Source organism: Cygnus atratus, chromosome 1 (genome assembly GCF_013377495.2).
Source record: "Cygnus atratus isolate AKBS03 ecotype Queensland, Australia chromosome 1, CAtr_DNAZoo_HiC_assembly, whole genome shotgun sequence".
Lineage (NCBI taxonomy): Eukaryota > Metazoa > Chordata > Aves > Anseriformes > Anatidae > Cygnus > Cygnus atratus.
In genome coordinates, this window is record NC_066362.1 from 129,348,714 (window position 1) to 129,376,635 (window position 27,922).

At 42.5% G+C, this 27,922-nt stretch overlaps 1 protein-coding gene across 9 annotated transcripts; it reads left to right on the forward strand.

Moving 5' to 3' along the window:
* GEMIN8 (gem nuclear organelle associated protein 8) lies at positions 1-27,744 on the forward strand. Of its 9 annotated transcripts, XM_035542255.2 has the most exons (7): positions 29-158; positions 954-1,005; positions 2,007-2,104; positions 2,715-2,749; positions 4,527-4,563; positions 7,346-7,772; positions 25,691-27,744. In XM_035542255.2, the coding sequence occupies exons 5-7, from the start codon at positions 4,561-4,563 to the stop codon at positions 25,945-25,947; spliced, it is 687 nt and encodes a 228-aa protein (XP_035398148.1). In that variant the 5' UTR covers positions 29-158; positions 954-1,005; positions 2,007-2,104; positions 2,715-2,749; positions 4,527-4,560; the 3' UTR covers positions 25,948-27,744. The 9 variants fall into 9 exon arrangements, with proteins under 9 accessions (XP_035398147.1, XP_035398149.1, XP_035398145.1 ...); XM_035542254.1 differs by lacking the exon at positions 2,007-2,104 and having other exon boundaries at positions 1-158; XM_035542258.2 differs by lacking the exon at positions 2,715-2,749.
* The last annotated feature ends 178 nt before the right edge of the window (positions 27,745-27,922 follow it).

Here is a 27,922-nt window from a genome sequence, read left to right on the forward strand (position 1 = left end):
GCCGCGGCACCGGCGAGGGGCTGAGCGGAAGCCGCAGGAGGAAGCCTCGCTGGCCGCGCCGCGCCGCCGTTGGCTCCGATCGCCCCGGCAGGGAGCGAGGAAGTACCGGAGGCGGCTCCTCTGGGCTCCCCTCGCCGCCGGACCCCCGGGCTGCCCGGGTGGGTGCGGGGACGGCGGTGCTGCTGCGCAGGCTGCGGCCGAAGCTTCGCCGCCGTGCCGGGGCTGCCGCGGGAGGGACGGCCTGGGAGAGAGCGATGGCGTTAGGGGGGAAACGAGCAGGTCGGGAGGGAATTAGGTTTGCTTTCAGGGCTTGGGCGCCTGGTGGGGGCGGACAAAGGGTGTTTTTTGCACCCAGATCGCTGTGTGGGGTCGGGGCTTTTCCCCTCTTTTCCTCCGCAAAATGTCGGCCTCAGGCCGGCGGCGCGGCCGGTGGGTGGGCGCCGTGCCCCGGCAGCCCCTCGGCTTCCTCGTTTGCCCTGTTTGGCAGGGCCAAGGGCTGCTCTTGGTCGGGTTTTGTGGCGGGGGTGACGCTGAAAGACTGGGATCAGAGTTTGGGCTCCGCGTGTGTGAGAGCAGGAAATGGGTTTTGTGTTTAAAAGCTATAAGGTTTCATCCTCTTCCTAGTTTACGACTAAACTAGCAAAGTCACGTGAAACAAAAGCTAACTGGGACTACTGGTCATTGCACAGCCTTTAGCATTTCACTCTTGACCTCAGATTTTGGCCCAAATAACTTTAGGGTTTGTATCTTGGGTCTCAGAGAATAATTACCATGTTTTCAGGAACAGCATAGGATTACTCTCTCGGGCTCTGCTTGGTTAAAAAGTGCCATAATATATACCCTAAAGCTTGGTCAGCATGACTCAATTACAGGGTGTAGTGGTTAAATGGAAGTAGCCCTTGCAGCGAACATAATTTTGCCTTACATGTAGCTAGTTTCCCTTCTGTTTGCAGGAATTATCACTGTTGGTGTAAGGACATTGGTGTGAAGACATCACAGTGATAGGTAGGTCTTCACAGCTCAGCTGCCTTTCCTGTTTGAGCTATGATTGAATCCTGAGTGCCAGATCGAGCTTGTGTTTACGGCCATTCACAAACAAGAATTCAGTGGAAACTGTTGGGAATTTTTACTGTTTTTGAGGGAAATGTTTGTACGGCCAGCTGTCTTACCAATCACAGACTTATGTTTTTATCACTGTAACTAGGGCACTTTGGTATTGAAGTTAACATCATACACCAGCAATGCGCAGTATTAATCTAAAGCATAGCATCAAAACACTGTTCAGACAGTTCCCCTCCTGGTAATTCTGCACTAGGAGTAACCATTAGAAATAAAAAATGAAGTAGGTGTTTGTGGGAAGATGCACACTACTGGTATTGTTAAATGGCTTGCTTTTCTTACTGAACTCATGGAATATTTTCCAAGAGTTTGGAGTCGGTGAGTTTGATGCACAGATTGGTGTGTAACACATTAAATTATGAAAATTACAGCCACAGGATCTCGTGGAAACATGGGTTCAGAGAAGTGACATCTTGGCTTTAAATACCAAAACCAGTTGGGAGCTTAAAAAATATTTGAACTGGTACTTGCAGAAATCAAGCTAAATGGATAAGTGTAGCTGGAAAAGTACTTCCTGTGTGCATCTTCTGTTCTTTTGAGTATCTCTTACTACCTGTTGCCAGAAACTAGCTACTGAGTAAGGGAGATCTCTGGTCTGTTTGAAGAAGGCACTTCTCACAGCCTGAAGGAACAGAGACATAAGCAGCAGGGGGCACGGGATGTGATCTGCTGTCTATCTGTTGTTTTGGGCATTTCTGATGTAAACAAAGTTTGCTTTTTCAAGAAAGCTTTATATAAGTGTTTTTGTTGAAGTCTTCATGTTGAATTTATTGAAAGCTCACCTTAATTTAATAATATCTTATATTCTTATTTCAATACCATGGAACAGTTTAATTAATTTTGTGCTCATCAGTGTTCTAAGTAAAGTCAAAACCTTTTTAATCCAGCATTCATAGGTCTTTTTGAGCTGAACCTGTAGCTAGCAATATGGCAGCCATGTGGCAGCACTATATCCAACACACCAGAAGACGGCTTTGCTCCCATCGTATGTATTATATTAGCAAGTCTCACAATACGACTCTATCAACTGCTGTTAACTCCAATCAAATTGAATGCTGTCATTGCTTTGATCAGATATATTTACTTTCATTAATGCATACTTGCCTGAAGAGGACAGGCATGTTTTGATTAAAGACAATACATCCGTATTTAATTATCAGTGGGGAAATATTCCAAAACTGAGAAAAGGAAGTAATAAAATTTATCAAAAAACTTTTTCATCATTAATGATCAGTATAGACAAACAGATATCTTCATCATTTTAAACTATACATTTGCTGACAAGTTTCATATGTGTAGTTGCTTTCATATTTTATTTTTAGAAGTATGAATTATAGAAATAGAGCTATCATTTATTTTCTGCTTGTCGTATTTCATATTTTAGGTAGTTTGTTTTCAAAGACTGATTCAGCTGAAAACAAACTCATTCTTTAATTTAGGGTTGCAGCTTGCAGCACTGTTACACTCTGTTTTATATTTCTAGTCATGCTTCATAAATAATTTATGAAAATAAGTAAAGTTTCTGTGTTTGGCAAAGCAGGCTTTTCATATTTGGTAAACTTAACAGAGTCAATTTTTTTTAATGTTTTTTATAGGTTTGTTCTTCTTTCCACCTTTCCCTTCAGAGAGCGTATGTACAAGTTGTGTATTAATAATGAAGTATTAGACCTCACCACTTACTGCTTTAAAAAGTGTATTTACGTTAACCTCTGAACCTGATTTCTATTTATCCTCAAGCTAGTTCAAATAATCTTTTTGCAGTATAGGAGGAATTAGAGTGATCATGAGCGTGTACCTATTTTTTCTGAAGTAGAAAATGGAAGAATTTACTATCACGGGTTTCAGATGTTAAGTGTGAGGAAAAGACATTTATGACCTTGGCAATGTCCAGATATGTATGGAAAAGGGACAGAAGGTACACGTGTAAGTCATGAGAGTGGAGCTAAAAGTTTTGAAGAGAGGTAGCATGGGAAATGAGGTGTTGAAATTAACAGAGGGACAGCCCACGAAGCTTATATGTAGGTGCAGGTTTTGAGTTACAAGTCACTGCAGTGTTTTACAGCGATCTCAACTCTGGGTTCTGTTCTTCCTCTTCCAAGCAGGCAGAAGGAAATACAACGAATTTACACAATTTGGTTGCCTACTGCCTCAATCTTTTTCTTGTATCAGTCACCCCATTGATTGCAGTGGGACTGCTCATGTATGTAGGGTTTCTTGTCAGTGTGAGCAAGGGTTTATGGGTTTGAGCTTGGTGTGTACTCTGCAAAGGACAATAATTTGTGGTAGCTTCATGATTTAAATTTTCTTTCAATATAGCTCATCCTCATTCTCCTTTCATTCAGTATGGCTTGTCTTAAGAGGCAAAAGGTTGCTGTTTCAACAGGAGCATTAAATGTGAGACAGCACAACTGGTCTATGTCCTGTATTCACTTGCATTTTGAAAAATCCTAATTTTATGCAGGTATAAATCGGCAACGGTTGTAAGTAAGCACTATCTTGGCTTTGACCATGTCTTAGCGGTGACAGTGGTGATTTAGTGTGCTGGGTCCCTGTTACCTTTCACAGGCACTGACATAACATCAAGTTTGAATTGTGGGTAACAGTACTGGGAGAAATGTGGATGAAGCAGCTAATGTAATAAAATAATTGTCAGGTAGGGAGGTAATTTGGAATATTTCTCAGTGATTCATGCTGGCAAATCACATTGAAAATGATGATTATTACAAATCCTTCCTAGTGGTTACGGAAATTTTATTCATGCCCTTGATCTTTCCCATCCTCCCTCTGCCCTCTTTTTTTTTTTTTTTTTTCCCTGCCAATTGGCCCTATTCCTTTCACTTTTTCCTCACATTTGAAAATGTGATTGCAACCTGAATTGGTTTGTGTTTCCCTTATGAGAGGCAGGATCAGATGTCTGAAGAAAAGGAAAGAAAGCGAAAGAAAGGACTATATGCAGTTATAAGTGCACCATAAGTTGTCAGAAAATTTAGTACTTAAGTAGAGTTAAGATGGGTTTAAGCGTTTTGTGGTAACTGCTATTTCTACAGATGTCCCTGTGCAGATGCTGCTAAAAAGCAAGAACACTGTTTCATTTAAGCTTTTGTTTGCATGTTTGTTTTGCGTTTAATTTAGAAAATAAAAGTTTAATAAAAAAAATAAAAGCATTCAGTCCCAGCATTTAGGCTGTGTTGTGGTAGAAGGGTCCCATATTCTGGGGAGGGCTTTCTAAGGAATGTTGTTTTTTTTAACTGGCTAATAAAAAACTATGAATAAGAGACTTCGGCTAGCCACAACAGAGAAGAGATATTTAATAGCTATAGGCCAGACTCATGTTTAACAAAAATATATTCAGTACTTGTGACCACGCATACTTCTATGAATTCAAAAACTGCTATTTTCTTTTCCAGTTCGCTTTGAGCACCAGAACAAACTCCACGAGAGATGGTAAGCAGTCTATGGGTGTCTGTATGGTAGCTTAGTCGTGTTTTATACACAAAATGCATATAAACACTTCTATTGAACTGTCAATACAGACGTAAAAATTAGATATGAAAGTACCTAAATTGCTTTGAAATAGAATTCAGATTACAACAGTGAGCGATTTGTCTACTTCTGGTAAGAAAGACTCCAGAGACATAACAGGAAAATAACAGAGGACTCTGATCATTTGCCTTAGATTTATAGCTTTTGTTTGCTTGAGGAAATCTCTTATTTCCATTTATTCTGCAGCTGAAAAAGCACAGACATAGAACTAAGTCAGACTTTGAAGTGTTCCTTTCCCTTTTCCACCCCACTGTAAAATATTTCTGTAATTTCTTTTTTAACAGATGGATTTTTAAAATTCACATGTAAAAGGGGTGGGGGTTTAAGGGTCACTTTCAACAAAAAAGCCACAAAAAGTATTTGGACAGGCATCAACATCACAGTTCTGTCTACATGAACTGGCTTGTTGTCTTCCTTTCCCCTAAATTAACAACTGGAGCTAGTCAGCCAGCTGGATTCCAGAGCTCTCAGTAAAGTCACCAAGGGCCTTTTTAGAAACATTTAAGAACTGGAGATAATTTTTGAGCTTTAAAAGAATATATTGTCATCTTTGGAAATATATAGAATATGCAGCTTGACAAAAGCAGAGATCTACAATGTTTAAAAACTGTTTGTTTTTTTTTAAGTAGTGTACAAAATAAAATGTTCTGAAAGTAACCTGTGAATGTATCAGACTGGACAACAGAATGTTCTCAGCTGGCTGCTGAAGGATGAGGAGTCAGTGTGACATTCTTAAGCAAAATAAGAACAATAAATATATATTTTTTTAAATTGTATATCTAGCTTTTAGGTCATTGGATGATTAAGAATGAAGAAATTCCATATGGAAGGCAGATGCTTCTGTTGCACCCACTCGTTTTAGGAATAAATCTTCTGAAATGAAGGCATTGTAGCAGAGCGATGTTAGACCAAAAGGAAAATCAGAGCTATGAAGTTTCACGTCCATGAATTGCTGCTTTCCGAGAAGATCATTTGTCTGGGCTTTTCAATCAGATAGCTGAACCCTTTATCCCTTCACAAATAGGGTGCAATTTTTGACCAGAAGTTACTAAGGAATGCAAGTTTGTTTTATTGTTTTTTCTTTATGGACTCTCTTAGCAGGAGGTCTTTTCTTCTTAAAAGTACTTACCAGTGACCTACAAAGGTAGCATTTATGAACCCCTAATGGAGTAATGGGCTTGACTTTGAAGGAAAGGGAAGGAAGAAGGGAAACATAGCAGGTTATTGGTTGATTTGGTGGGGTTTTTCTTGTACTAATAATTATTTCTCCAAGTTGACTAGCATTTACATTATTGCCTGAGAACCAGAAAATGAAAACAAGTATAAATAAATGAAATTAACCTTGCTTTATATTGTTAGTGTTAAATGCAAAGTACTTCTTTGGGGTTTTGTTTGGGGTTTCTTTTCCGTTTTGTTGGGGATTTTTTTTTCCCAGAAGGTAATTCTTTTACAGCTATGGAATTGTGTCAGCACAGATCAAGAAAACAAATTTAAAGAATATTTTCTGTCTTGTATGTCTTTTTAAAAAAGAAAAAAACATTAATAAAGGGCTGTAAATGTCACATTCATTTCTGAAAACCTCTGCTAATCTTGCCATAGGTTGAGAGTTTGCCAAAACATGGTTTAATTAAAATTCTCCTGATTTAACAGGCATTCAGTTTTGCACAGAAAAAAAGATTTTCTATTGAAATTAGATTGGGGGTGGGGGAGAATGCAGTTTGTTTTACTTGTTCTAGATGCTGGGTTATTATATGGTCTTCTTTTAATACCCTCTATTATCTCCTCATTTTGAGAGTAGGATGGCGAGGGGGGTGAAATGGCCTGTGCGAAGGGGGCTTAAGGCTAGAGGGACTGTGGGGCTTTTTAGCTGCTGATGAAATGTGAACAGAGTGAAACGGTGTTTTTTCAGGAAAACTCAGATTAGCTGGAAGACAGGAGAAGGTGTGTTGCAACATATTTCACTCTATAGAACTATTTTTTCCATGCACTTTATCAGTGGTACTTTGTTACCCCTTTTCATATGTTGGTTGCTGATGAGTACAAAAGGGAGATTTACTGGCAGCTGGCAGTTGGCTAAGTGCAGTCTTGTTTTTGATCAAGGCCATGATGGATATATGAACTTGGCTGAATTGCCATTTGACCTTTTCTGAGAAACTTATTTTGGCAGGCAGATGGAGGAAATATGTTACTGGATAAAATGAATGCCTTTGTTTAATATGGAGGAATTTTAATCTCTTGTGTTTTATGTCCACGGATTTGGGAATCAGGTGTAGGTTGTAATGCATACACCTTGGAATGATTCAGTTCTTACAACTCATGGGAGTGATGAAAGGAGAAGTGGAATATACCTACACAGCATTTTCCCTAAAAAGAACCCACTTCCACCACAGCAGTACAAACACTTTGCATGCTACAGCTTCACTGTTGCTGATTTTTCATTGGTAGATGTGATGATTTAGAAAAAAAAATCTCTTATAAAAATAAGAAAGTGTATTGCACTAGTACTGTGGTAATACTTTTCATTTTCTTTTAGCTATGGGTGTTTTTTTGTATAAAAAAATGACTGATGATTAAAATGCAAACTTAGGGCTTGCTTTTACAATTTCTCTTCTCTCAATTACTGTTTGTTTTCCTTTTGTGTGTGTGTGTGCGTCTGTGTGTCTCCCTTCTTGTGTGGATGCAGGAGGAAACTGAGCCGTGGTATTTCCAGCAAGTGTACGCCAGATACTGGAAGCACTACGACTTAGCCATGCGCTGGATGCGTAGGCACCAGAAAGCCTACAGGAAAGCCATGGAGTCCTTTTACCACCTACCATGGCCTCCTTCTGCAGCTTCTCCGAGCAGCCGCTACTCAGATTGGGATGGGAATGACCCCCCACGTACCCACGACTATTTTTCCAGCTGTAAGCCTCGTGGCAGAGCTCAGCACCATAGCAGAGCTCAGCAGTACGCAGATGCCCACCCAGAGAGGGAGGATGCTGACAGGGACTCTGAAATGGAGGAGGACTCCGAGTCCGAAGGGGAGATAGAGTATGACCTGAGTAACATGGAGATCACAGAGGAACTTCGCCAGTTTTTTGCCCAGACAGAGAGACATCGGGAAGAACTGCGTAAGTCTGTGCTTGTTGTGTGTTTTCTGGTGGCCATAATGTTGAGTGACGGGTGGCTTCAGAGTTCCTGGGTTTTGTAACAATTCACAGAAACAGGCACTGCAAGTGAACAAAACAAACAGAATGAAACAGGCAAGACCGATGGCGCAGCTAAGTGCTATTCATTAGAAATAAGTCTCAAAATATGTTTGAAGGTCTCTTTTCTGTAAGATAGAGAGAACATTATGACTGCAAAGAGGAGAATAACATGTTTGTCTAGAAGACTATATTCATCTTCAGTTCCAAAGGAAAAAACTCCAGAATTTTTAAGGTTAAATCTAGTTAACATGCTGTACGTCTGAGAGGGGAACCCAGAGGAAGTGCTTCATTACATCACTGAACCCTAGGGTAAACCTCAGTCTAGTTTATAATATGGAGCAACCATTTTGTTTGTTCTTTTTTTGGCTAACCCAAGCGTAAAATTTCAAGACCTTTCTCTTCTCCCCCTGCATCCCTAAGGTACTCTTCATTCTGTACTATACCACAAGTGTCTATTTTGCATCTTGATCTGGAGCCAAGTTGTTAAGCAGGGGATATAAGCCGAAGACTTAATATATTTCTCAGGTCTTGATCCTCAGAGGTGTTGATCATCTTTTTTTTTTTTCTATCTGTGAAATCCCTTAAAAAAAAAAAAAAAAAAGGATTATATTTATTGGTAGCTTACCGTATATATAAATGTTGCGGGCAAATTTATGATCTGTTTTAAAAAAAGTAGTATGTTGAAATAGAAAATGGCTCAAATGAATGTTTAATAGACCTTTCTTTGTGCAGCAAAAGAGGGGAATGTTCTTTTAAAAAAAAAAAAAAAGAGTAAGAAAAGCAATGGTTGGGTGGGAGAGAGAAAAATGTTATTTTAAGGTCTTTGATCAGAGGGTATCCAGTGCGCTGAGACACCTCAGCTTTAGCTTCCTGCTTCCTATCAGTATGATGCACCATTTCTCCAGTTAGCAGAGGAATGTGAGCTAAGGAACTCAGTGGCAGTGCGTGACATGCCAAACCTTTCTCATCGTGCTTTACAACAGAGAACACCATGCCATTGCTGCAACATTCCCTTGGTGAGGCACAGGATACTTGAAGATGCTCAGCAGTGTGCTTTCTTTGAATTTATTTTATCTTTATGGTAATGATGTTTAAAGGTATGTGAGTGATTAAAACGGTGTCCTGGAAATTGGGAAATCTGGGCTCACATGCTCTTTGTCCCAAATATCCCGTATGACCTTGGCATAGCTATTTAGTCCCTTCCTGACCCCTCGCTGGCTGCTCTTGCTAAAAATATGATTTGGGCCTTTATGATGAGCAAGTGAATCAGGAAGAGGTTTGTGACTCCAAGTACAGGTTTTGCTTTTGTTCATCTGCCAGAGACACTTGGAGCCTTTTGGAATAATGAGGTTTCTGCTCTGTGCCATATAGTAGCCTAGTTCTGAGTAAGTGTGACACCAGTCTCTTCAATGACTCTATTCCAGATCTTTGTCCAAAGTTGAGCAGGATCTGGCCTTTACCTACTGCATGCCTCAGTTTCGTACAATTTCAAGTTTCTTTATGGTACGATAAAGTGAGGATAATAATTGTCTGATTCTTCAAAGCCTGAAAAAGTAAACAAGTACTACATTTAATGGAAATATGAAAGTGCTACAGAACTCTTGGATGACTGGTGCTATCTAAATACTAATTTTATGAGTAATTAAAAGTACAGTATGAGCTTGTTCAGAAATAATTTTTTTCTTGCATGGTGGGGAGGGAAAGAAAAAGGAAAATAAAATGCATTTTTAATTCTGTTGAAGTTTCTCAAATAACATAAGCAGCAGGCAGAGGGGGAAATCATCATTTCCCTCATGGTATGGAAATAAACTGGTACAGAGACTGTTCAAGGCAGCATCACTCTATGAGGTAGTGTTGCTCGTTTTCTTGGATGCTTTCTCTGAGCAAAATCAAATTTAGGGATTCATTAAGCTGCAATCCATAATGACACTATCATGTTCTATCTTTCATACTGTGCTGAAGAATCATTATAGTTCTGTATTGATGCTCAAGACAATTGAGATAATGCAAATACACAAGAGAAACCCACAGTTACTTAATTCCCCTCTAGCTTTTCATTTTAATCCTGAACTGTATGTTACGGGCAGTCTCAGCCCTTTAGGAGCAGATCTGCAGAGAAACTTGAGCACTATGAAGCTCAGTAATGCCTGAAATGTAGGTGTCCATCTCCGGGAGAGCCATCTGTAAGGCTGAGGTAAGTTTTACTGGGCATGTCAAAGGAGAATACCAGTAGTGACCCTGATGATCAGGTGGAGTATAAGGCAGCTCTTAGGGAGCATTAGGGGAAGGCGGTGTCTCAAGTTCTCTTTCTCTGATGTAAATAAGGGGCTCCAGGTGGAGTTCATAGCCCTCGACCCCTGCACCTTGACATGCACTTGGGAGCAGACACCAGGCTTGCTCTTCCTTTGAAATGAGTGCTATGCATGAGTTCGATATATGCATATGGGCAGCTCGGTAAAGTGTGAGTGAAGAGCAATGGGACAAGTAGAAAGGGAGTTTTGGCACATAAGGAAGGGGATACTGGTACAAAGGGTGGAAGGTTGATTTGGCTTTGTGAAGGATGACCGCCACTGGTCTGATGTTTTGCAAGCCCTGCAAAATTATGAGATTTTCTCGTATGTGTGATGAGAGCTTTGATGTACCAAGTTAGATGCACGTGATCCATGTCTCAGCAGTGTGTAGAAGAGTAATCGAATGGATTAAAATGAATCTTAGCTGATGTCAGACTCTCACTTCCAGTGCCTGTTAAAGAGTCTGCTGGAGGTAACAGAGTGATCACGGACATCAGAGGACAGTATCTTGCAAACTTTGTTTAGAAGATGTAAGTAGGCCTGAGGTGTAGGCAGGAAAGTCGTGTATGTCTGAATGGTGAAATACTGGTGAAATGGTGAAATACTTAACACTAATGGCAAAAAGAAAAGTTTCAAAGAGAAGAAAGCCATCACGTCAGACTAGCCAAAAAGGAGAACTTCAGGTTCATTTCATTTTTCAGGACCTACTGCAAACTTGGAGAATTTAGAAGTGTGCATATTTAGCAGATTTTTTTGTTGTTTTCCCAAGTGGGCATTTGCAGTCATTGGCTGGCTGACTTGCACAGTAAAGCCTTTGAAACTGGCAGACTCTTAAGTCTTGCTGCATGATTTAACACTTATGGGTATGGTTATTCACAAACAAGCTCTTTTTTTTTTTGTCTTGGAAATCATATCAAATCTTCATAGCTTTTATGTAATGTGGTGCGATCAAGTTATGTGTTCCTGGAAAGCCCCAAATTTATTGTGAGCAGAGTTTTGCTGAGGCAGTATGAGCTCAGACTTTTTAATGCTCTACAGATTTGTCTCATATTCTAGATATTCTGTATGTTTGGTTAAAGCCCCTTACAGGCAGTTTTAATTTCTTTCCACTTCAGCTGTTTACCTTCATATGCCATCATAATCACCTGTTGTATCTACTTTTTAGGGGGTTTTGTTGTCAGGCTAGTCTGTTCTGGTACTTCATCTAACTGGTAATCCTAGTACTCCGTGCTTCTGGGGGATGTTTTTAGTAGCATTTAAGTCTTCACTAAGGCTGCTGAAAATCATGAAGTCATTTCACTGAGTTATCGCGCCTGTCAGGCCTAGATAGTGTACTTAAATCTCCAAGCATTAAAGATATTAAAAATATAAAGGATTGAATACAGTAAGTCTTTTTATATTTGCAAGATCTAAAAGGACAAAAACCAAGAAAGGAAGATTCACAAGCCAACCAATTCAGTAAGTTGTCTAATTGCATGTACTTTATTTATTGCGCTTCCAAATGTAGCCTTTGAAGCATAGTTTGTCTTTATGCAGTTTTCCTTTGTTCCCTTTTTACATACAAGAGAAGATGACTGCTCTAATTGAGCAAATACAGCATTACGAGTACATTGGGAACCATTCTGTAGCAGTCAACAGGCAGTAAGACAGTGTCCTTTATTTAAAAACAAAGCAAAGGAAAGTACTGTCACGTCAATTCATTACTGTAGCATAATGGTCTGTCAATTGTTAATGCGATGACTTTTTCCATTAAAGCCTCTGTTTGTATTACCCATACATACCCTCCAGCTGTTCCCAAAATAATGTTGTCTCAACTTAAAATTTTCATGCCAGGGGAAAACCTTTTTGAAAAAAATGAAAGGAAATGGTGAATGAATATGTTTGTTTCAAATCTGCGATTTGTAGATTTTTTTTTCCCCTTGGGTTTCTTTTCCTCTGAAAGATGACAGTTGCCACTGCCTCTCCTGTGAAGAGGGAGTAATGGAATTTTCCATGTTTTTAAACTTGTCTGAATAATACCAGAACCATTAAGTTTCAGGTTTTGTTTAAAGCCTTTGTACTTCTTTGGAAAATATGGACTTTCATGCAGGTTGTTTGTCACCAGGCTTTTTTGCTTTCGCTTTTGGTAAATGCTTCACCTTGTTCTTCATCTGCCTTTTGCTCCATCAGGCTCTAGTTCTTACTCTTGTTGACCAGCATCTTTTTTCCTGCTTCTCTCCTACCCAAGACTGCCAAAGCAGCGTGGATGGTGACCTCATAAATGTCGTCTGCTCAACTTCCTTGGCTTGGTCATCACACGAACTTTTACCGCTATCTTCATCATCTGCATTGCTGAGGTTTCCAAGAAAATTGTGAAAGAAGAGTGCTCTCTGCAACGTGTATGGGTGCTTGTGAGATGCTTTTGAGGCATGTTCTTCCATCAACTGAAAGAGAAATGTGGAAGGCTCTCCCTTTGTGCCATATCTCTGCTCTTAATGATCAAACCTTTTATGCTGTAGCTTTGGAATCGTCTCAAGTGTACATGCTACATCCAACATAAAAGTTGTATTATTTGGTACTGGAAGGCAACAGCAGAAAAATGCCTCCTTAGCACAGAAACAAGGAAAACTTCATCTATTTTCACTACTTTAATATTGAAAAGTAATGTGTATTTGCAAAAAAAAAAAAAAAAAGGCTCTGAATTACATTTGCAGAGGCCAAGCAGAGTTGGGCATAGCTTTATATCTGTTTAATAAGGGACGAGAGTATCTTTTCACTAAGAGCATCGTTTGGGGAACACAGCTATTCCTAGGGTATGTGATAGTCAAGGAAATGTCCTTGGACCTTGGATGCTGCAGACCGCATCCGTGCTCCCACACGTGGGGCTGGGGCTGGAGCCCTCCAGCCCTGTCGGCTGATGGCTGTACAGGGCTCAGTTCTGCCCAAGCACGCCGTGGATTGCTGGGGCTGGAGTTGCAGCAGGCTTATAGCTAGCAGCATGGGAGAAGCAGCTCACCTGGTTCAGTGTAGTTGCACTGGAGACATCATTTTAAGAGGAAGACGGAGGTGTCAACCGTCTCCATTTCCTCTTGCATTTGATAGAAATGATTGCTTCAGTAGCTGTCTTAATATGAAAATACGTATTAAACTTTGGAAACCTGTGTTTGAAAATCTCACCCTTTATTTGTCTAATGTGTTCCCATTAATATAGCGGACATGGTACATACCTCAGGTGGCTTGTTGAGAGGTTCAGTTTGTTCATGTTTATAAGGGAGTTTGAGTACCTCAGGAGGAAGTAAGTGGAAGCCTTAGGTGGCAGAAGAATGAACGGTAAGATATGAGAAGAGTTGTTTGTCTCAGACCTTTTGTTTAATACTTAAGTTAGCTGCCACCTGTGACCAAAAGGCATCCTTCTGACATCATCTGTACAGAACAAGAACAGGATTTGAACTTCCCTTTCTCCGAGAGAGCTTTCATCTGTAAGTTATTCAGGAGTCACTGAAGAGGGATCTGGTAACCTGGCATTGTTGCTGCTCTGAGTAAATCAGCGCTGCGGTAAAATTCCTTGTGGCTGGAATTGTGGCTTGTGGGTAGGGGAGGAAGGGCAGGGACCACGGCTCCTCTCAGCTGCCCTGCCCCTTGCCATCCGTTTGCTAGATCTGCTGTTGATAACTCTTGATAGTTGGTGGTCTCAGAAGGATACAGTGCAATCAGGTCCGTGGCTTGCTGTCTCATATGTGGTTGCTTTCATAACTCTGATAGATCAGCTATTAGAACTTTCCACACAAAGAAAATACATGTGGTAATTCAGTTTTAGGTCAGGCAGGCAGCATGTCAGTGCCTGTTTTGTGTCTGTGCAGTTTCCAAGGCACGAGGGCCTATTGCTGGGATGTACCTGGGCCCTGTAAAGCTCTGGCAAAGAACCACCAGGCAGACCCCATGGCTGAGGGGCTCTGTGTGGAACGAGGAATCCCCCCCGGTCTTCTAATAGGCAAAATAACTCGGAGACGGTTGTTGTAGGAGGCTGCCTCATATCACAGAATCACAGAATCGAAGGGGTTGGAAGGGACCTCGAAAGACCATCGGGTCCAACCCCCCTGCCAAAGCAGTCTCCTTAGAGCAGGCCGCCCAGGTAGGCGTCCAGACAGGTCTTGAATATCTCCAGAGAGGGAGACTCCACAACCTCCCTGGGCAGCCTATTCCAGTGCTCCATCACCCTCACCATGAAGTGCTTTCGCATGTTGGTGCGAAACTTCCTGTGCTCCATTTTGTGGCCATTGCCCGTTGTCCTATCCCCACAAACACTGAGAAGAGGTTGGCCAAATCCCTCTGTCTCCCACACCTCAGGTATTTATACAAATTGATGAGATCCCCTCTAGTCTTCTCTTCTCCAGGCTGAACAGACCCAGGTCTCGCAGCCTTTCTTCATAGGGAAGATGCTCCAGGCCCTGTATCATCTTTGTGGCCCTCCGCTGGACTCTTTCCAGGAGATCCCTGTCTTTTTTGTACCGGGAAGCCCAGAACTGGACACAGTACTCCAGGTGAGGCCTGACCAGGGCAGAGTAGAGGGGGAGGATCACCTCCCTTGACCTGCTGGCCACGCTCCTTTTAATGCATGCCAGGATCCCATTGGCCCTCTTGGCCACGAGGGCACACTGCCGGCTCATGGTCAACCTGTCGTCCACCAGGACCCCCAGGTCCTTCTCCGCAGAGCTCCTCTCCAGCAGGTCGTCCCCCCAGCCTGTACTGATAGGTCCGGTTGTTCCTTCCCAGGTGCAGGACTCTACACTTGCTCTTATTAAGCCTCATTTGGTTTCTTCCTTCCCACCTTTCCAGCCGGTCCAGGTCTTGCTGAATGGCAGCACAGCCTTCTGGCGTGTCAGCCACTCCTCCCAGCTTTGTGTCATCGGCGTACTTGCTGAGGGCAGACACTACTCCCTCATCAAGGTCGTCGATGAAGATGTTGACCAAGACTGGACCCAGCACCGACCCCTGGGGAACACCGCTAGTCACAGGTCTCCATCCGGAAACAAATATGGGAACGGCTTGGTGGGGGAACACGCAGGCTCTGCTTAAACTGGGAGCTGGTGCTGGCAATCTTCTGCAGGCAGCTCTGCCTGCCTGCTTGTCCCCTTAGCATCTGCAGCTGTGCTGCATGGCTCCCCCGGTCTTCTCTTGGTTCTTTGGCCCTGCAGGGGGTCTGTGAAAGCAGCTGCTGTGGAAAAGAGCAGGTGAGACCATGCCGACAGCTCTAGGGAAAAGCGGTATAAAAGGCTCTCTGTGCTAATCGCCAGTCTCGGGCAGTCTGTCATCACAGCTTATGCACTTTTCTGTTGCCCCTGAAATTCTTGTATTACTGGTTCCGTCGAGGTGCCACGTGCAGCATTTCTGGATCTCTGAATGGTTTTACTTAGGCGAGAGCTCAGACTCTGTTCTCTGGTAATGAATCTGAATTGATCCAGCATGATGCTCACAGCCCTGTAAGAGGACAGTGATGGTGCAGACTATGAATTAAACGTTTTCTAACTCAGCCTTTTTTTGTGACTGCCTGGGGGGCTGTTGCTGTAGCATGAACTTTTAAAGTTTCAGGGTGTACAGCACTGGAGTGAATGTGAAAAGCACTGTCACGGACCAGGATGGAAATGAATGTAACCATGGTGTGTGTTTTCTATGCTCTTTACCTACAAAATCTGCTCAGAGTCTATAGCAGAGCATGACAGCAGAACATCCCAAGCACTCAACATTTTTGGTCTCCATGTTACAAAACAAACCTCTTGGGCAGATTTGCTTGGAGATAACATGACTTAGTCCTGCCAATTTTAATGTGGTGTTGTTAATGCCAAAACTTCAGAGGCACTATTTGCTTTTCAACATCTCTCACTTTTCCTCAGTTTTAGCAGAAACGTCCAGATGAAATTCTTAGTTCATCATTAGGGGATTGTGGATGCTGCATGGACAGAAACTGGGAGTTCAGAGACTTCCTTCTGCCTGGCTCTTATCAAAACTCACCTCTTTGCATGCTCAAAATCGAGTGAGAGAGACAGACAGAGGCTGTTAGGCTACCAGTCTCAGACTTCAGTGGCCTTTACAGACTTCTGTCATGGCCTCAGACCTGTCATTTGGGACTGGATCCGCAAAAGCTTTCAAAATGGATGGAATTTAGAATCGTATCCAAAATCATCTTGCTTTTCCAACCATGCCTTCAAGAAAAAAATTCATATCCAAAGGACGAGGTATCCTAAGCTCCCATGTGCAAGGGACTTTGGTGCTCTACCCAGTGGTAGGGTTGAGCACCTCTGACAGCTTGCCATGTGGTCTTCTGTGAAGCCAGTTCCAAGGAACCTAAATCACCTTCTGCTCCAGGAATTTGTGTCCAGAGTCCCTTTTTCAGATTTGGGCCTGTGATACAGGGAAGGTTTGTATGTCAACACACCCAGAAAGAGTTTTGCTGCAACCATATGAAGTGCTCAGTATGGATTGGTCCAGCTGTTCATCAGTGTTACAATTATTTGCCTCCGAAGTACATAAACCTGATTATCCAGGTATCAGAGTTTTTCCCTGATATTTTCAAGGACGTATGTCTCAATCTGTCAAAACACTGCTCTGCTGTATGCTGAAATCATGGGAGCAACGTAAAATGAAGAATAAATCTTAAATGGATATTTGTACTGAAATAAATAGCATGGGTGCTGTACTGATGATTGCTATTGTTTGCATTTAGCTGGATAAGAATTTCTTGGGTTTAATTTCACTTGTAGTTGCTGAAGTGGTTGTTGGTGCTCTAAAAAAATCAGCTCACACAGATATTAGAAACTTTGGCAAGGAATGTAGGTCTCCAGAGAGCATGTTGGACCTTGACTTTGATATGGCTATTCAATTAAAATAAAGCCAAAACTGTTGTGATCTCATTCCGCACAAACCTTGCAGAACACCTTCATTTCTAGGAGCTCTGTGATTTCTGATGTGATTGCTGAGTAGAAGGGCTGTGGAAAACTTGCCTTCAGATTAATCGGTTGTTGTTGCTTTGGGATTTTTGGCTAGTGGTATGGTGAGAAAGAGCCTGAGAAATTGCAGAAGAGTCTGGATCACGAGGTGGCATCACGGGTGATGTGTTGGTGGCAGAGGTGTTGAGGTGGCAGTCAGCAGGGCATCTGGCTTTGGTGGAGTACAGGGAGAAGTATCTGCTTTTTTCTGGTCTTCCCATTTCTCAGTAGGTAAATCTGGTGATCTGTCATTAACTGCATTCCCTGTTTTATGTTCCTCCCTTGGCATCAGCTGCTGGCCTCTGTTGAGGGCAGGCTCTTGGGCTAGATGGGCTCTCCTTAGCCATGAGAGTCTCATGGCTCTCCTTAGTGAAATCTTCTCTTCGTCAAGTCACTTCAACACTTCTTTCACATGCAGTTTGCCCACTGAAGTCACAGAGGGGAGGCGCGGAGCTCCCACTTGCCAAGTGTTAATGGGAACCTCCTGAAAGCCACGGCACCTTTTGGAAAGGAGGCAGTGCGTGGGCTTCAGCAAGGGACTCTCCATTTGTTCCTAGTGTCAAACATCCCCCTTCTGCAGAAGGCACACCTGCAGATTTTCTCTGGCATGTTTTCCTAATGTTTTTGTTGTAGTTTTAATACCGTCCATAGCGATTTAACCTTGTATATTTAAGTAAATCTAATTTAATTTGCTCAAATGATGAAATCATGCTAGGTGAAAGGCAGGATAAGAAGCAGAACCAAGCCTTTAGTTTGTGGGGTTTTTTTTCTTATGCAACTTGGTATTGCTCTTGAACTATTGTGATGGCTTTAAAGTCCTAATTTGTTACATTTTTTAGCATGGTAGCAACAAGAAACTCAGAAGGTCAGAAGAAAAGCGAGTTTGCAAAGTTACCCCTCAGCCCTTTCTTTTACAAGTTTTGTTTTATATATGTATATACTTTGCGGATTCCTTTAGTTTGACCCTCTTTCCAGATGTCTCTTACAAAATGATTGGTCAGGCAGCACACTGTAGGCTTTTTGTCGTCTTTTTATTTTTTTTTCCCCAACAGCACGGAAAAAATGCGTTTACTTGCTGAGATTAATTTTATCTGGATCAGTGATTGCTAATTCTGCATGGCTGCAGCAACGCTAACTTGTGGACCTGCTGGGTAACTGAAAGGTCAGTTTGTAGCCCACCTATGCTTTCTTTCAAAAAAAAAATCGGTGACGTGATCACAGGATGCTTTCAAAAATCTTTATTTTTCAAATGTTTTTGATAACATAGAAGATTTCCTTGCATATATTATTGTTATGCCATAGCATAACGTAAAACAAACTTGAATTCAGCAGAGTAGTCTGTGGCTGGAGTCAAGAAGGAAATTTAAAGGTCTAATGCGCGAGTTTGATTTAGAAGACTCATACAGGCTACTTTTTTTTTTTTTCCCATGAGAGCACCAAACTTTCAGTGTTATGTAGCCGTCTAGCACTCGGTACATCACAGAACACTTTCTTCCCAGTGCATGTGCCCACTTCTATTCAGGGCACATGTAAAAGCTGGCGGTGAAACATATGTTTCCTCATTGTTCTGGTTTGCTTTTAACAAAGCCACTTTTAATTTTGAGTGTTTCTTTGTTCCGTCTCCTCTGGCTGTGCCATATACGCGCGTGTATATACGGATACAGTTATATATAGACTTAAGTAATCCTTCTGTTTACTCTCGCGCTGGTGTCTTTGTCTGGCGTCAGCGTTGTTGCCATCAGCGACAGATTGGGGCTGCTCAGGGGGATGGGAGTGCAGAGTCAGCTGGTCTGTGTTTAATCTTCTTGGTGTACTTGATCCTCACTAGAGGCAGCTGCCAGTGCCTGATCCTGTACCAATTTCTGCACGGTGGGCAGCAACTTCCTGGCTTTTTAATTCTGTGGGGTGGCACACGGGTACGGCCCTGGTGCCTCTGATGTGATACACTGCACCACCTGCCCTGGGCCCGTCTGTGTGCCCGGCGTCCTGTGTAGGGCTGTCAGAGAAGTACATGTATCCACGTGCTACATTCAGGGCATTCACGTTTCTAGAGCAGGCTCTCTTGAGGGTTCACTGTGCTTGCTTCATGTTCATGGGCCTTGATGCAGTTCATTTTCTGGTTGGGATAAGAATATCCCCTCTTAAGTGCCTCATTGCAGAAGGTGATAGGAGAAAATAAAACAAGTTACCGGTCATTTAGCTGGACAGTAACCGCTGTGGCCCACTGCTAGGGTAAACACGAAGGTGAAGGCCTGTATTGTTTCTGTCTAGGAGCTTGGAAGTTTGTTTTGGAGACCACAGAACAACCTTTTTGGTTTCTAATCCCGTTTGTGAAACAGAAATCAGCCTCCTTAATATCTGGTTAACTGCGTAACTTTCTGCCAGCTGCTTACCCCACGGATTTCAAAATGGTGTGAGATAATTAATTCTTCTTAACCATCAGATAGGAAAGTATTAGGCTGCTTTTACAGATGAATTACACTGAGGCACGGTATGGATAATTAACAAGAGCGAATGCACAATGCTCAGTAGCAAAGCTGGAAGTAGAACACCTTGATTCTAACTTATTGCTGGCTTTCTGTTCATTTGGATTTCAAAGAAAACATCTAGTGACTTGCTGACTATTTCGCCCTCTTTCTACAGAACTTTGCTCTTCAAAATGTGTAGAAAAAGTCTGTTACTGTAAAAGGGACAGTATCAAGCTGAGTACTTTAGATTTGCAAAATCTGCTTGCTGTCTGTTCTGACAGCCTGTTGCAACTGCATCTTCCTTGGAGAGTACACCCTCTTTCCTTAGACTGTTTCCTGCTTTTACCGGTAAACTTCTCAGTTTCAGTGAACATTTCTCAGTGCCAAGGCCAGGTTAGGTCTTTTTTCTTCCCAGCCCATTCACTCGTGCTCCAGTGCTGCCACTTCAGTTCAGCATGTGGTGCCAAGACACTGAACTGTACCGAGATTAAATACAACTTTTTTTTGTAGGTTGCGTTATATGCCCCCTTAGACAGTTGTACCAGGCATCCTTGAGGGGCTTGGGAACTGGAGCATGCAACTAAGAGAGAAGGAGGGGAGCAGAAACTGCACAAGCTAGTTTTGTTGCTGAGAAGAGAAAAATGTCCGCGGAGCCATGGTTTCAGCCTGCCACAAGCCTGCCAAGGAATCACATCTGCTCTTACTTCAAAGCCTGTAACAGAACATTTTCTTTTTTTTTCTGGGGAATATTGCATTGCTTGTAGATATATGTGGTGAAATACTCAATTTCTTTAACTCGTTCCCTCCTCAGCTAGCAGATGGAAAATGTCAGCATAGATGCTTGGGTTTGTAATGCCTTCAGCATTTTTGGTAGCTCTGTTTCGCAGCAGTTGTCATTCTGGTGACCAAGAGCTTATCACTGCAGGCCTTACTCCCCCAAAAAGTCACCTTTATTCCCAAATAGTATTTTCAAGCCAGTTACTTAATTTTACTGCACCAGTTAGGGTGCTGCTCTTGTAAGATAAAGCCTAGTTGTCTCTACTTTGAAGATCAGGCTTCTCCTGTTAAAAATGATAAGGGAGAAGTTACCTCGTGTCATGTGTGATCCTTTTGTTATGGGTTTTGCAAGCGGGAAGTTTTAAATTTGATGAGAAGTTTAAACACAAGTCTCTTTTCGCTAAGCCATCTCACAGCTAGAACAATGCTGTTCGTTCTCCTATAAAATCATCACTCTCTTCTTTCAGTGCGTTTTCACAATTTCCGCAAATTGCTTCAGTGTTTCAAAGTAACCCTCCAGCAATCAAGACCATGCTGTTTTCAGGAGCCCAGAATATTTTATCTTTACAGGCGCGGGAGTAAGTCCCAATCATTTGCGTGTCTCAGGCTCCCACTGATGGCAACTCCTGTCCTGCAAAGCTTTGCACTCGATAAAGAGTAATGACTGTGATGTCAGCTTTCTAGAAATGCAGAGCTCTGAGCACTCTGTAAAAATTAAACTCCCAGAATATCTTGTCCACAAATCCGTAAATTTAAATCCTTATTTTGTTGGAATTCCTTCAGGTAAAGATTGGGGTTTTCCCCCGTAGTATGCCTGGTAAGTACAGGCGTAATAAAATGGTCTGATGTTATCACTTTGGGGAAACTCGTGTAAGTTTATGGAAAAGGTACTTAGCTTTTCGGGGGAGGTGGAGAAGCCGGCATCTTGCTCTGAGAAGCCTGCGTGGGCAGAATTTAACACAGCAGATAGGCCTGTGGGAAGCGGCATTTAAAGACAGGGAACTGGGAGGTTTTAATCAGTAGAAATGGGTGGTGCGTTTAACTCTTGGTGTGGGCTGCTTGAGATCAGCTCAGGTAGCATTTAAGACAAGACGAGAGAGCTCAGAAAGTGCGCGCGCAGCAGTAACAAAATCATTCGTCACTTGAAATAAGCAGACAAATATGTGAAGGGGGTATGGGTCAGTCTGAAATCACGGAAAAGAAAAAGCAGATCAAGGCCGGGGAAAGTGAGCTAATTCCTTGAAGAATAACGTGCTAGCTAAGCAAGAAGCTGCAAGTCAGCAAGGCCGTGTGATGCTCGGGGCAAGCAAGACCCGGGTCTTGTGCTGAAACCGTCCTGGCATGGGGCAGGGTGGGCTGTGGGAAACGCCCCCAGAGAACTGGGGAGAGCTGCCCTCTATAAAGACTTCTCTCCAAGTAAGGGAATTTACTTGGATTTTGGTTTTCAGGTTCATTCTTTTTCCTTTTTTTTCTTTCTCCTTTTAATAAGAAAAGGATGAATTCCAGAGAGGAAATTTTTTGATTGCTTCTTAAGTTTCTCAAAGGGTATGACAAACAAAGAAGAGCAAAGGAGTTCAAACTTAAAGTATGTGATGTTCTCTGTTTTGGAAAATAGGAGAAACGAGACCTCTGAGTTTCTGAGGAGCCTATAGGGAAAATTGCTTACTGCTTGAAGGGCTTAGGTCACAGTTTTGCAGGAAGCATGCAAGATGATGCTTGTGTGCATGTGAAGCCACAAAAGCAGTGAACAGCTAAGATGTTAGTTACCCTTTATCCTGCTTTTGTCAGTCCCTGAGGATGGATGTGGTTGTCTATATTCATTCACGTTTCTTTTCACCTAGTATACCTGAAATTAAAAGTCAGTATCCATAGCAGTCAGGAAAAAGTGGGTGGAAGAACAAACTTCTTTCAGAAGGCATGGAAGCACTGATGATGCCCCAGGACACAGTATGAGTTGGGCAGAGATCTCAGTGTTCCTCAAAGATAAAGAAAAAGAAGATTTACTGCAACTTGGGGAAGAGGTCTCAACTGTTTCTGGCCAGGTAGTGATGGCTTCCCAGCTGAAGTAGGCTGAAGAGGACCAAGTTAATTCTGAAAATGGCTTCAAGAGAGAGGAGACTCTCGGGTACAAGAGGAACTGACCAGCGATGCTTATCCTTTGTGCGGTAACCAAACGCCGCCACCGCTGCCTTGCCTGCCTTGTGAACGTTTGCAAAGTGCTGTTCCACAGCTGGGGGAGGCTTGCCAGTAGGTGAAGCTGAAGGCTGTTATTTTATTTTTTATGTTTATTTTAGTCTATGTGAAGTGGAAGGAGGAACTACTCAGAATTGTGTAAAAATTGTTTCACGTTTATTGCTTGGCAGCACAATGACGAATTTGGAGTGTGGAGCTCAGATTTGAAAATGAGCTGGGGACTCCATTGCTGCGGGCTGAGAATTATTTTTCTGATAAAAGCCCTGCTACCTAATTCATAGATGAATGTTTGGCGCTTGCTTCAAAGAAATTCCGGCTGCTGCTGCAGGTTATTAACAGCTTTAAACAGCTTATGGTTGTTTTATTGTTGTTTCCATTGTCAGGGACTTGTCATCTTTTGGATGAAAAGGTAATTGCACACGTAGCACAGGTTGTACTGTTTTTAAAGTAAATTGAGGTAATGGAAAGAACCCAGGCTGGCTGGAAAGGTAGTTAGCGAGCATCACGACAGGACAAAACTGCCTCTGCAGCTATGTTTCTTTTCTCCACGTTTGGCTGGAAATACGTCTCTTATAAAAGCAGTGGTTGGCATTCCCATCTTCCTCCATGGTTTCTTGTTCCGTGGTTGTCCATGATAACAAATAGCACCATCACTGCCGGTGGAGTTGTCACAGCAGTGTCTCTCCACTAATAACAGATCTGAAACTGCAGCTTCTCCCACACGACTACGACAGCATTGCTACCGTATCCTGTGCTCCAGTTCAGCCTTTGCTATTAAAAGCTGTGTCCCTGCAGCAGATTTCTGTCCCCAGATGGATTCTCTAAAGCTCATTCTCATGTCCGAGACCATGTAACAGAGTCGCTCTGGGAATTGTTTTGCCAGTAGCTACGGGACAGTAAAAGTTAGGTTGGGAAGTTGAGGGCGGGACGTGTCATTGGTAAAGTGTAAAGTAAAACATGTATGTCAGAGGTTCGTTAGGTAATTCTGGGAGTGGAATTTGAATTGATATTATTATTTTGATTGTTAACATTAGGATCTGCAGGTTTATGAACCTCTCCATGCTTCAAATGGAGATTGATGCATGCTAAACTGCAATCCACTCATCCATCATAAAGCTTCTGCTAGAAACGCATTTAATTTCCAAACAGAAGAATTCATTACATATCTCCAGAGAAATTAATTTTTTCTTCAGTGTTACTGTGTGCAGTGAGCTGTCAGAGAGCGTTCACAGGCAGGCGGGGAAGCAGCTGGTTCTAGCATGCAGCTACAGAACCGATGAGTAACACGTTTCCATGGGCAATGCAGAAGTAGAAGGAATTATTTTTGTGGCTCAAGAGAGTCAACAAATACAGGTTTGTTTCATTGCCCTGACGGAGTTTTGCTGTGTAACCTACAGCAGGAGACATTCTTCCAGCATAGATTCTGGGGTTTTGTCAAAGAATTTGGAATGTAAGTTGCATTATTTGCACCAACTTTATCCCTTAAGTGTGTTACCTAGCTGTGGGCAGCCTGGCGTCCCAGTAAGTTTGGGATACAAGTGACCTGGGCAGCCTGAGCTGTCCTCCTGGTGCTGGGCCCTCTGCAGGCAGCGTTAGCACTTTTAATTCAGACCTTCTGGTTAAAATGGCCTGACACCAAATAAATCCGGCCCTTTCAAAAACACATATGGACCTCTAATGTATGTTTCCTCATGAGTTCTGGCAATGCAGCGCTTTGGGGGTGTGCCCTTAAAGCAAAATCACTGAAAGCGAAACATCCCCCAGGAGTAGGTTGCTAATGGCCCCTCAAGCACTCCTGCCCTTCCCCTACCGACACAAAGCCATGGATGCTGTTTGAAGTGGCAAGACAAAAGCGTTCCCCGTCCCTCTGTGACAAACAGATGCCAGAATTGAAGTTTCTGATCACGCTGTTGAAAGTACCTATTTTCTGCGAATGAGGTACGGGGGATGATTCATTTAGTAAGGCTGACAGACAGGCAGCTGGCTGCTCCATGCAGTGTAAGAATAAACTGCAGATGTTTGACACAGCTATGTCAGGGTACTCACTTGGGTTAGGGTTTGCAGATGTCGTGTGTTTGGTAGAAGCTAAATCTCGCTCTTAGGGGAAGAGCTGGCAGCACCAAACACTGGGAAGCACATCCTCCATGTGACTAATGCGTCCTGACCAGTTGACTCTGTCTCTCTTGATTTTTGGTGGTGGTGGTTTTTTAAGAAAAATAAATAAATAAATGAGTGCTCACATTACGAATTACTGTTTCCATGACGCAATTTAGAGAACCATCATTTGTTATTGGTAGGTGAAGGAGTTCAATGCTCACCAGGTGATCTTCATCTGGTAGAAATGTCCCCCATAAGAGGGGAGCCTTATATACCCTTTGCTGTTTTAACTGCCTACAGCATTATTTGCTCCATCAGAGTAGCTGCCACAAAGCAGAGGTATCTTTGGACATGCAAAAGCAAGTTCTTCCTTCCAGATTGGGATTTATCAAAGAGGATTTTTGAAGACATATTGGTCCAAGTGTTTCACCTCTCTGAAGTGTTTTAATCTTCTTTAAAGAAATGTGGTGCAGGGATCTGTCTCGGCTGTTGTTTTGCATTGTCTTTAAAGCAATGTCAGTAAGGCTGTTGGTTCTGAACTTTGCAAGTCTTGAGAAATGGCTAAGGTTGGGTAGTTTATCTAAACACAGTGCTTACGGCTGCGTTTCATTGGATACACTTGATGGCTGACACTCGCCTGAGAGGTCGGTTTGTTCATTTTCAAGGAGTAGTAACTGATTACATTTTCTGTTGGCTGTGGTTCAGCTAAAGTTGCATTGTCCTGTGCATTGTTTCATTATCTCAGCTGCTAAGTAATTACTTTTGGAAACCAACTCTTGTATTATTTTTTTTCTTTTCAGGGCACGTATATGTTAGGGAGGAAGTGAAGTAATGCTGATTTTTACTTTTTACTAACAGAGAGGTTTTCTACATTTTTAGTGTTCAAATCCAGGCTCTTCTTCCCTTGAAGGAGTTGGCTGCACCCTAGAAGGGGTGGGTCTGGACTGTTTAGACCCACCACAGTTGTGAATGTGTAATATTTTAAAAGTTAAAATAAAATGTGATTGGTTGATAGCTTGGTAATTTACATCTCTCGTGGTTTATTTGTCTAGGGAGACAGCAGCAGCTGGAAGCTGAGCAACAAGAAATGTACGTGGAGGCTGATCAAGACCTTCACAGAAGCACGAGGCGTTCTGTGGAGCCGCCTACAGAAAGACCTGGGGAGAGACGAATGGCAGAAATGGAGAAACTGTATGGTGCTGAAGCTGCCAAAATCCTAGCGATGGAGACTGCCATGCAACTTATCTTTGATAGAAATTGTGACAAAAAACAGCCCAAATACTGGCCTATTATTCCTCTCAAGCTGTGAGTACCTGGACTGTGCTCTGACCTGGCACCGAGCTGTAGGGGTGGGTGCCTCTGGCTGTGCTGCTGAAAGAAAAAACTGCAAATTTTGGTTTTGGATGGGCTTTGGGGTAGAGGCTGGCAAGGGCACAATGTTCTTCTGCCCTGTGCTCCTTTTACACTGTCAATGATGGTCACAGTCCATTCTACTTACGTGCTGTTGCTGATTAGTAAAAGGAAGGTATAATAATACACCTGTCTAAAATCGGAGTTTAACTCATTTGATTCCAGCCTGTCTTTACCATACTGTGAGAAATGTAACAACATCTATACTTAGTGAACTGGGAAAACTTAAAAGCAATGACAAAAAGACTATACAAATTGTCAGTTCTTTCCATTTACAAAGCTGAGTAGTCCCACTTTCTAGTCTTATTAAATATAGTAGCATTGGGATCTAGCTTAACACAGCACAATAAAGTGTTGTGTCTGGTAATCCTTGATTTTTTTATTTTTTTTTTTGAGAACCAGGAGCCCACTGGCAAAGACACAACATACCAGATTACTGTAGCCCAGCCATTTCAATTCTATTTCAAAGGCTTATAATAAAGCAGGAAATTTTTCTTACACACTGATACTTGTCTGGCAGGAGTTCAACTCTAAAGCAAAATTAGATAGGAAAATGTTCTAATGAAGGGGGTGCGGGGAAGTAGGGGAGAAACCCGGTGTGGCCCTGCCTGTTAGAGATCTGTTTAGCATAGGAGATCCTTAGGAGGACAAAGCACTCTCGGGGCCAATGCCAACAATGATTTTTGCCATTCTAATAAAAAGCATCTAGTTGGCTTGAAGGTTGAAAGAAGACATAGTAGCAACCTGATAGACTGAGAGTACATCTGTGTACTCTGTGCGGAGGTCTGGAAGCCGTTAGCGCTGACGGCTATGTGTATTTTGGGTTCAGCTCTTCTGTGTGCACCTGGGTGTTACATGCACAAGGCATAAAGGTATGCAAATTCATAATGTACCTCTGTCCGTGTGCTCACCCATCTGCACAGGCTCTTGGGCTCCAGTTCTGTTGCTCCCTCCTTTTGTGCAGTCGTGCTTGCTCCACTAAAGCTGACCTGCCAGACTGAGGCATGCAGCCGGTCTGTGCAAGAGAGGCAGGACAGACCCCTCACTACTGGTGATTCCTTAGAAAATGGTACCCTGAACACTTTAAAGGACTTTCTCTGAAGCACTGCTGCTATGTATCGTGTGCTGGAGAGCTGTAGTTTGTATTGAGCAGTGCTGCCATACCAGGGCGAAGGAACATTATGCTGTTTTAATTCTGACAAGCATTCATGTGCCTTCTTCACCACGGAGAAATTCACAGCTGCAATTAACTTTAATTCATGCCTGTTGTGTCTGGTGTCTCTCTATAGCACGCGTAATTTGTAATACACAGCAGTAGTTGCTGTGCCCTCTGCAGCAGCCAGCTGCACCAGAGCAAATCTGAGGTGTTACTGGGAATCTCTTTGTTTCTACTAGTAGTTAGCATGTTTTTTTCAAATCAGCAGTTTCAGTTCAGTTCCACCTCCTTCAGTTTAGATGTAAAGAGATCTGAAAATTTAAAGTCCTGGACTTTAAACACTGAAATTTAAAGTCCCCGATCTCCGAGGCTTGTTACTGATGTAATTGATATGAAAAACTTGTGTGTGACAGGAGAGGGAACAATGTTACAAATTACAGTCCTGCATTTGTCTTCACTCTTGTTCTGTGGTGGGTTCTGTCAGAAATCTAATGTTTTGTTTGGGCTTCTTTGCTGACCAAATAAATTCTCTTAACAACATGTTGTAATTGATTTTTTTTTTAAACAAACTTCCATACTTCAACACTCCAGTTTTCATATGCTAGAGCCTTCTTTTAGCTGTTCAGAGAGGGTTGCACTGAGAGCAAGCGCAGTTTTAATACAGTGAGAAGCAGAAGAGTGTTGACAGGACGTTCACAGGAACATCAGTCAGTACCTT